This window comes from Ips typographus, linkage group LG2 (genome assembly GCF_016097725.1).
Source record: "Ips typographus isolate SLU linkage group LG2, UJ_Ityp_2.0, whole genome shotgun sequence".
Classification (NCBI taxonomy): Eukaryota; Metazoa; Arthropoda; class Insecta; order Coleoptera; family Curculionidae; genus Ips; species Ips typographus.
The window spans coordinates 3,107,984-3,117,812 of NC_138423.1; the positions used below are offsets into that span (position 1 = coordinate 3,107,984).

The window sequence follows — 9,829 nt, forward strand, 5'->3', positions numbered from 1 at the left end:
ATAGCTATTTATGTACCAAGGGTGTTAGAGAGAACATAATGTCCTGAAAGCTGAAACAGCCAGAGCGCCTAAGGCACAAGGGATAGGTTTTAGCTTGATGGCCACCTAATTCCAATTTATGTCCACCTAAATCCAATTCCATAAATTGGAATTAGGTGGCCATCATGCTAAAACCTAATAATAATTATTATTTACAGTTTCTGGCATTGAAAAGTAAAGGTATACCTTTACCAGTAGATTGTTTAGTATTTATTTTACCTGAATAATGTTACTTTGATATTCCTGCCAGTCAGTGAAAATAGCAAAAGCTGGAGGAAATTTTAGAAAGTCTAAAAGAAAATAAAGCACAAGCTAATGAAGGTTTATTACCTAAAAAGTCAAGAGCATCCTAGAATGGGGAATACAAAGTTCTTATAGCATGGAACAATGAAAATGCCATTGCTAATATTAAAAAAAGGTTTCAGGGAGTTATAAGCGGACATTATGATAACTGTTTATTCACAATATTTTTTTTTTTTAAAGAAACAGCAATGAATTAAAAGTTGTCAAACATGTTTTGAGATTCATCCTGATTTTAGAAGAGACAGCCTTTCAAAATGTTTTCGGCGTTCCTGAGATACAGGGAGTAAAAAATTACCAAAAATTCTACTGCCACAACATCTACATCTGGTGGCAATAGAATATTAAGCCTGATTTACTACATTTTTAATAAATCTTTTGGTAGATCACACTGAGACCTTTCAAGAATGTCTTTATTTACTTTGCTAAACCAACAATTTAGGCACATATTGACTGTAAATTTCAGATACCTATTTAGATACTACAAGCTGATATGTCATTATGCTTGTTGTTGGAACTGCAATTAAAACTATAGTAGCTAAGTCACTAACATTAAAAAAAAAAAACAAATAAAATAATAATAATTGTCAATACTTTCCACAAAGTGCAATTAAAGATAAAAACAAATCCAGCTAGTATATTTTTGGTTGTAATCAGTCTTATTTAATATATATATCCTCCTATAATTCTTAAATAAGGTATAGGTACTAAACAAATATGGTTTTTGGGTGTAAATTCAAAGTTAAAACTTCCTCATGAAACATGCATTTTTTAGAAATAAAACTTTATTAAAAAGGGAAACTGATATGTTCAAAGTGCAAACTTCTGGATAGAAATACTGTAGGGGTACTATGTCACTTAATAGAGATAGAAATACAGATTTAAACAAGAGACTTATAGTAAAATATGCAAGTCAAACTGTGATAAAGAAATAAATTTCTTTTCTATTTTCTTACATAGTTCCTAAGGGTTCCACTGCTGCTGTTCAGATAAAATAACTTACAAACTCCTCAAAAGGCTTTTAAAAAAATAATAACATTGCAGGTGCCAGCAGTTTGATTAAATACACTACATAAACTGTATTATACATGGTGGTAGAGCAGTGTTTGTACCTACTTAATTTCAACTTACTCATCCCCATTACTTGATGAAGCTATTGTGTAAATTCAAAAAGCAATAACATGATTCCAGACATTATTAAACAATACACAATACTGAGCCACAAAATAACACCATAAAACTAAATTTGAAAAAAAAGTTGATTGCATATTACCTCACATTTTTTCAAGACTAATAATATTACTCACCTATTGATATCATTGCATGAGCTGTAGATACTGGCAAGGCATCAGTTGTTAAGTGTGTAAAACATTTAGTCATCGCCATCAAACCTCCAATTTTACAAAACCAACTGACATTTTTCAGTAAGTACATTGGAATTTCTGAGTCATGTAGATCACAAAACATACTCAAATTAGCTATTTCTTGTTGAGTTAAATCATCAACTTTTGACTGGACCGTATGTTTGAATGCCACATACAAGGGAAAATTTAGAAGAAATACTTTTGATACTAAGATTAGCAGTTTGTCTCGTTCCACCACTTCAACATTTTCAACTTCATCTTCAGGATTAGTGCTGGATTCTTTTTCTTTTGGTCTTGTGTCACCTTTCTTAGCACAGTCTTCAGATTTACTTTCTTCAGTTTTTTTCTCATTATGTTTTTCACTCTCCCCAGTGCTACTGCTCTTTTTTTCTAAACTTTTGTCTACTAATTGCTTCAGTTGGGTGACAGCCATGTATATCAGTCCACGAGTTAAATAGCCAAACCTTTCTAAATTTTTTGAGTCTCGATAACAACACATACATTGTCTAGAAGAATTCAACAGTTTCAATGCAATTTGGTAGAACAGCTTCTTAACTTACCTGGCCGGCCATGTTTGCACATAAACAAAGGTGGTATTTATATCATCTACTGTTAAAGTTGGTTGTTCAGCTGAATCCTGACTAATTTGGTTCTCATCTAAAATTGTGGTAAACAAAGACTAAATAACCGGTATTAAGTTCCACACATCTAATGTTTTAAAAATTTGACAAAATTTTTTTCAATAAAATCTAGACAAACATTTCTAAAAATATAATAAGGGGTACAAACTAATAACATTCAGTAAACCTACACTAATCGTTGAGTTAAAAAGTTTGTTTTCTGTCAATAATACAATAAAAACAACAATAATTCAGTCTACCTTGCATGTTTAAATGGATTTCACAAAAGAAAACATTGATAAAATACACTTACAAGAAATAAGTAACTGGACGAAATCCGAACATGACTCGCACATGATTAAAACGTAAAATATAAGTTAAACTTAAGATTTTTTCATATTTTCTTCTAAAATACTTCTCAATTTCGCACTAAAGTTGCTTTAATAAAGTTTTTCAGTTTTTTAAAAATTCTACATGAAAGAAATATATATAACACCTGCCATTTTTCAACATATGTTTGGTTACTGTCAGAAGTGTCAATCCGTCATTATTTCGTATTGATAGTTAAGGTTATGTTGTGGTTTGAAAGATTACTTCAAAGACGTGTAGAATGTGCACGTGACGACTAATAAGAGACCAGCTAGAATGGTCACGTGACAAAACGTATGATTTTTTTTAAATGATTAAATTAATAATTGTCAGCAATGACATCCTCATTTGTCAAGAAATTAATTCAAAACAATAATTAAATAATAAGTAAATACACAGAATAAATACAAAATTGCTATTAAAGTGGTGTCTGAATTAATTTTTGAGTTATAAAACTATGAGTTCTGGGTTTATTTCCGAAACCGAAGCCGCCGACTTGCGGAAAAAACGACAGGAAGAATGGGAAAGGGTACGTAAACCCTCAGATCCTGTTGGTGAGTTACCTTTTGCAGTTAAAAAAGCTTTTATGGACCAGGAAAAGCTTGCTTCACGTCTATATTATTATTTTTATGAGTATATTAGACTGACATAAGGAAACATTATTATTTCAGTTCGTCCTGAAGAACCTTATGATAATCGAAGCTTGTATGAGAAACTGCAGGAGCAAAAGCAGAAGAAAGACTTGGAGTACGAAGAGGCCCATAAGTTAAGTAAGTCTGTCTATTCACCTTGACTTGATGTCTGTAGTATGCAATCTACAGTTGTTTTAAAAAAGTATACCTATTATTAATTATATTGTATAGATACTTATAATTTAGAATTAATAATTTTATTGATTAGAATTGATATGGTGTGTGAATTTTTAAACATTGCTTATTTAAAGAAGTACTTGTTTTAAAAATTTATATTTTGAGTATTGAAGATTGTGGGCATTACATCAATCAATAGAATGTTATAAAGGTCTCTTTGTTAATAGCACACTACATTGTTGCCAGTGATTTTGTGATATCTGTAGTTCACAATGAACTTTAACACTCTGTATTTTCTAACAATAAATTCCTAACAATTCCCACAAATTTTCTGAATTACCACAACTGGAGAGTCTAAAAAAACCTTTCTTAATGAAAAAATAAAAATAGGGAAATATGTGTTGATAATAAATTTAACCAGAAGTTCAACTGCTGCTTATTTTAAATGGGACACCCTGTATATTTTTGCATTTTGGATTCTACTTCAATTTCTAGAAATATTTTGTGTATTAATACTATTAATGTCATATAACTATCATTTTATGTGGAACTTGATATTTTCAATTTCCAAAACAATTTAAATTTACACATATCAGGAATAATTTTTTTCTTGGTTTTTGTATTGTATTGGTTTAAACAAGGTTTGTTCTAAGAGTGGGTGCAGAAAAACGTCAAAATATATAATACAGAGTGGTCAAAAAATGGACTCCAAAAATCAGTTTTAATAAAGGACAGAAAGTTTAGTTTTTTAAATTGAACTTATTCTGCATTCCGCATTCGTTTTAAAAGTCCATGGAGCGACCAGAGTGAATGTGACGTCACAATGACATGTTTTGACATTTGTTCAAATTATGTGTTAGCAAAGTTACCAGCTAGCCAATGTTGCCAGGTCTATCGTTAAAACGGTATATCTACCGTTTTTGTGGTTCTTCTACCGTTCTCATGTTTTTCAGTTTGTCACTAATGTCAGAATTGTCAAAATTTTACTAGAATTTGCAAGAATTACATTTTAACAGAGTTTTCGAAACAATACGATTTTCTCAGATTTAACAGTTATTTTGACAATTGTCACTTTATAGACTAGCTAAATAGTCTTCTAAAATCACGTGACAACTGTCAAAACTGTCAAACCATGCTCAAAAGTTGCAAAAATCAGGGTTTAGAAACGTTTCTTGTAGTATTTGATATAAAACGCGTTTCTGAGATTTATGACAGTTATTTTGCCAATTGTCACGTGACCGTCTAACTAAATAGTGTTCTACAATCTCGTGACAACTGTCACTAACGTCAAAACTGTCAAAATTTGCTCAAAAGTTGCAAAAATCTGGTTTTAGAAACGTTTTCTTGCTGTACTTGATATAAAACGCGTTTCTGAGATTTATGATTTTTGACAATGAGAACACGTGACTGCCTAGCTAAGTTATCCTTTAAAACCACGTGATATCTGTCACTAATGTCAAAACTTAAAAAAACCAATTATTAATGAAAGAATGAAAAATCTATATTTTTTAAGTAAGATTTTTATAGCAAGAATTAATAATTAAAATTTTTGACAACTATTAAAAGACAACCTGTAAAATGAATGATATTGTTTTGATCTACCGTTTTTTGACTGATTATTCTACCGCCATTAAATATTTTGACTTGGCAACACTGCAGCTAGCTTATGTTTTAGCAAGTTGCTGCTAGCTTCAGGGAAGGTAAAAACGAATGCTATAGCTCGAATCAGCTAAGAAAAGGCCACAGGCGTCATCAAACGATGATGTCACGATCTCTGTACGTCTCGCTTTAAATATTGCTGCTCTCGTTACTTTCCAAGTTGTTGCAGCCAGTCAGTGGTGTGCTATTATTTTATCAGTAAAATGAAACGTTTTCTTCGTTTTTAATAAAGAAAATAAAAGACAAAAAGTTTTTCAAAGGAATGGAAACTCCTTCTGCTTCTTTCTTCATAAATTGTAAGACGTTACTGACGATTTCACGGCCTTGGCTGTGTATGATAACACCTTTCCTTCCAACCTTTTTGGAAGACATTATGACAAAATAACGTTTTTCATTCATAACACTGTGTGAACTTCAACTGCGACCATCAACAATACAACCAAAACACCAGACTAAAACGGAACCTAACCTAACCCCCTAAGTCTCCCTGTTCGCCACTACATTTTTTTAAACTTGGCAACACCGTTTAGAGTGCCGGCTAGTAAAAGCATATAAAAAGGTCCATCTGTCCCTGGCCGCTGCCGCATCTGTTTTAATTGTGTCCAAGTAAAAACCGTACTACGTTGCCAAGTGGCTTTTTGACCGCTTAACAATTTATTTTCGGGAATATTTTAATAGGACGCCTCTGATTATATCTAATGCGACGGCAACTGTAGAAGGAGAAAGAAATAGTTTTAAAAACTGCGTCATTGATGATGCGGTGGCCTTTTCTCATCTGATTCGAGCTCTACCTGTATATCAAAAAATGAAATAGGATCATAAAAAAAACATACAAACTTGTGTCACTGCTTTGTAACTTGACAGTTAACAACTGATATGTAAATGTCTTCTAAAAAAACTACTACTAACTACTATTTTTTATTTTCATTATGAATGTAATAGTAGAAATGTTTATTTTCTTCCATTTCAGAAAATCTAATTAAAGGATTAGACGATGACGAAATCGAGTTTCTCGATTTGGTAGATCGTACCAAACTAGCGGCGGATAGGAAAAAAGAAATCGAAGAAGAACAGGAACTGAAAGACTACCGAAACCGCGTCGCTATTTTGCAAGAGAAAAGCGCGAAGGAACGCCTCCAAGCAGAGAAAATCGTGAACAGCAAACCAAAACATTCAGGATCGAAAAATTTGAATCAGCAGAAACTTCTAACGGGCGTTGTGGTGAAAAAGACTTCGGTCAAACGAAAAATGGAATCCAGCAGTAATGAAACCAGTGAAGAGGACAAAAAGAAAGAAAGTAGTAATAGCAAGCAGCAGAAAATGGAAAAACCTGAACAGGGCGACTCAAATTCAGTTAACTGTGATAATTCTGGTAGTAATCAATGTACAAAAGTTATTAATCCTCCAGCTTTTAAATGTGTTGCAATTTTACCAGGTAAGTTTTCAAAGCACTTTAGTGCACCATAAGAAGAAGCGCCATAAATATATTTTTTTTTAATTTCACGATTGACGGGTTGTTATGGAAAACCAACGTTTTTCTAGGATTGGGTTCTTACGAGGACTCGTCCTCTGATGAAAACAGTTCAGATTCGGAAAGTTCAGAGATTGATACTAGCGGCAGTAGCACGGACTTGTTGGGGCGAAAACGGATAGTCGTCAAGTCTCCTGCACAGTCCTCTAAATAGTTTCAATCTAATGTATTAATTAGAGACAGTTTGTAAGAGACATAGAAACAACGGTTTTCAAATATATTATAATTATACGTTGCTTAGTATTTGATTATTATTTAATGTCGAAAAGCGGTGCACCACATAACATAATTACTACACTATAGTTTATTCAAAAACTAGGAGGAGCGAATGGTGGTGAGTGGGGTGAAAAGTAACCTTCTTGGCCACCAGAATGCGCTGCAATAGCAAAGATAATTATTGTAATATCTAGTGCACATTCATATTAAGCACACATAGTTTTATTTTGTTAGTTGTCATGTTGAATATGGAAAAAAAACGATTTTTGTTCTCTCATAAATCATTAATTTTTGAGAGGCAAAAGGGCGAAGGAAACAAAAGTAAAGTTGGATAAATATTATGGGGCTATAATGCTCTTTCAGATTACACCGTGAAATACTGGTTTCGAGAGTTTTGTGGTTTTGTTTTGAGTCCGCAGCGGCAGGCCCTGCAATATGAGGCCCTGAAATACATGAAATGGTGTTGGCCGATAGGAAAGTAAAGGTGGCTTATTTTGATGTCGGGAATATGTCATAACGTCATCATCTTACTAAATGCTACAGGACAACTGAATTTCTTGTACAGAGCTTTTGAAAAAATGTTTAAAAACGACAAATGAAGACCGAATACTGGGAAACCTTCACTGCGGATATGGAACACGACCTCTTATGGCAGCTAAAAGAAGATATGGGGGATTGATAAGACGAAGGAAACGCGAAGTCAACGAATATGTAACAGTAACAACTATCCCGGGCGAGGCATGGATAAATTACTTCATACAAATGTTCGACGAAGATTAGACTCAACACCAGGAAAAGCCAGCAATGGCAGAAGCAACTACCCGTATCACCCACGAACTAGTAGAAAAATATACCAAGGAACTAAAAAACAGAAAAGCCCCAGGAATCGACGAATTAAATAACGAACTGATAAAGTACGGAGGTAAACCACTAAGCGAACAATTAGCCAATCTTTACCAGAAGATCTTAAATGAAGCAACTATACGAACCGACTGGAAGAAAAGCATCACTATCCCTATCTTCAAAAAAGGCGACAAAAAACAAGTATCATCTCAGAATAAATGCCCATAATGAAAGAACAACAGGGTTCAGGAAAACAGGTTTACCACAGACTCCATATTCATCATTCGACAAATAGTCGAGAAATCAATCGAATACGAGAAACCGGCGTATATGTGCTTCATAGATCTGAGCAAAGTGTTTGATCGAGTGAGGCTAAATGACATCACAACCACTTTGAGACGGGGCAGCATTCCGGAAGAAATAGTTAGAACTATTGAACACCAATACAACGACCAGAATACTTGTGAACAACATCCTGACCCAAGAAGTGCCCATATCAACAGGAATAAGACAGGCAGACTCATCATAAACGAAATAATAAAAGACGTTAAAAACGCGGGGCATGGTTACAGAACTAACAAAGGAGAAATACCAATACTGTGCTACGCGGATGGCGCAGTAATTATATCAGAAAACGTAGATGAGCTGCAGAGACTACTTCATCAATTCTACCTGACAGCGAAACGCTACAATATGTCGATTGCGATAAACAAGACAAAATCACTAGTTGTAGCAAAACAGCCTAGAAGATGCAAACTAGCTGTTGACGACGAAATAGTAGAACAGGTGATGTCCTTTAGATACTTAGGGGTAGAAATAACTGCCCATCATGACAGGAGATCTGAGGTAAAGAATCAAAAGGTTTGAAAGGCATTATATGGAAAAACCAGGTCCTAAAAATAGAAGCAAAGACCAGAATATACCTATAAATCATGTGTAAGGCCAATAATCACATATGCCGCAGAAACCAGCAGAACCAAGAGCATAACCCGAACGGCAGAATGCTCCGAAGTATCACGGGACACACGCTACGTGACAGAATACCCAACCAAGAAATAAGACGAATCTGCGAAATACAGGACATTGTAAGATTGACAAGGCAGAGTGGAATCAACACATCAACAGAATGGAAGACAATAGAATTGCTAAACTTGCGCGAGACGGAAAACCACACTCTAGAAGACCGCCAGGCAGACCACCAAAGAGGTGGAGGGACAGCTGGATGTCGACGTCGCAAGGAACTCCTTAGAGCTGGAAAAACAGGCTGAAAGCCTTTTTCAAGAAGAAGATGACCTTTTAGAGACACCCTGTATACGGTTTTTGCATCCGGGTCTTCATTTAATATTTGTTTGTACATATTCACTACAAATTGCTTTTCCTCAGAATACAAATGGTCTAATTAGAATTGCCTTCCCATTTTTCTGGGAAATTATTCACATTCGGGCACTGGCTTTTGGCGTAGTTGAATACATTATGCAAAATGGATATTCAAGTGGTGTAGTATAGAAAATAACTTTTTTGTGATGTCATTACACTGCCAAACGCCTTTATACAGTCTCAAAAACTCTGATGCAACAAGAAACTTTAGGATGCCAAAGAAACAGATTGACAGTGGTGTTTTATGAGATAACCTGTTTATTTATATTTCTGCTGTGTAAATCATACCGCCAACCAGCCAATTATATTTGATCACTATTGCCAACCTAATTCACAAACGCTCCTCCTAGTTTTTAAATATACTATAGGCTACCACGTTGTAGTTTGTAGCATCTTTAAAGTTGTTTCGCCAATTCCCAATGATGTTTAATACAATAAGGCCGTTGCACACTTTTTTTATTTCGTTAAATTGATTGAAAAACGACGAAGCGCAACGAATTTATCAGTAATTGAAGTTTGAACGCCAAAACGATGATTTTCAGTGCCGTGTCACGTCACGAGGCACGTTTCAGTTCGGCCGCGTTTAGTACTCTTAAAATCTGAAGTAATATACAGCGTGTTACGTTTGAATTAAGAAAGTTGGTATACTTTGTGACTGATCTGCTATCTACACAAGTTAAACTTAGGCTTGTGGAATCATTA

General features: G+C 34.3%; 3 protein-coding genes across 3 annotated transcripts in view; 2 read left to right on the forward strand and 1 right to left on the reverse strand.

Annotated features, from left to right (window-relative positions):
• Positions 1 to 2,840, reverse strand: part of puf (ubiquitinyl hydrolase 1 puf) — a 91,067-nt gene extending 88,227 nt beyond the window's left edge. Inside the window, exons 1-3 of the mRNA XM_081972906.1 lie at positions 2,637 to 2,840; positions 2,264 to 2,360; positions 1,647 to 2,209 (exon numbers count right to left, since the gene is read on the reverse strand). Of these exons, the coding sequence (XP_081829032.1) occupies positions 1,647 to 2,209; positions 2,264 to 2,360; positions 2,637 to 2,679 (703 nt within the window). The 5' untranslated portion in view covers positions 2,680 to 2,840. The remainder of the gene's footprint in view (positions 1 to 1,646; positions 2,210 to 2,263; positions 2,361 to 2,636) is intronic.
• Positions 2,841 to 3,035: 195 nt separating this feature from the next.
• Positions 3,036 to 6,926, forward strand: LOC145724343 (PSME3-interacting protein). Its single transcript, XM_081972530.1, has 4 exons — positions 3,036 to 3,246; positions 3,364 to 3,462; positions 6,131 to 6,595; positions 6,703 to 6,926. Exons 1-4 carry the CDS (start codon positions 3,150 to 3,152, stop codon positions 6,843 to 6,845), a joined length of 804 nt encoding a protein of 267 aa, XP_081828656.1. The 5' UTR covers positions 3,036 to 3,149; the 3' UTR covers positions 6,846 to 6,926.
• Positions 6,927 to 7,711: 785 nt separating this feature from the next.
• On the forward strand, positions 7,712 to 9,018 carry LOC145725637 (uncharacterized). Its single transcript, XM_081974445.1, has 3 exons — positions 7,712 to 7,951; positions 8,000 to 8,611; positions 8,692 to 9,018. Exons 1-3 carry the CDS (start codon positions 7,712 to 7,714, stop codon positions 9,016 to 9,018), a joined length of 1,179 nt encoding a protein of 392 aa, XP_081830571.1.
• The last annotated feature ends 811 nt before the right edge of the window (positions 9,019 to 9,829 follow it).

Coding starts and splice junctions, on each gene's coding strand:
- LOC145724343 (XM_081972530.1), top strand. CDS start 3,150: ATGAGTTCTGGGTTTATTTCCGAAACCGAAGCCGCCGACTTGCGGAAA. Junction 3,463..6,130: donor CGAAGAGGCCCATAAGTTAA/GTAAGTCTGTCT, acceptor CTTCCATTTCAG/AAAATCTAATTAAAGGATTA. Junction 6,596..6,702: donor ATGTGTTGCAATTTTACCAG/GTAAGTTTTCAA, acceptor ACGTTTTTCTAG/GATTGGGTTCTTACGAGGAC.
- LOC145725637 (XM_081974445.1), top strand. CDS start 7,712: ATGGCAGAAGCAACTACCCGTATCACCCACGAACTAGTAGAAAAATAT. Junction 7,952..7,999: donor AAAAAGGCGACAAAAAACAA/GTATCATCTCAG, acceptor AACAGGGTTCAG/GAAAACAGGTTTACCACAGA. Junction 8,612..8,691: donor CTGAGGTAAAGAATCAAAAG/GTTTGAAAGGCA, acceptor ATCATGTGTAAG/GCCAATAATCACATATGCCG.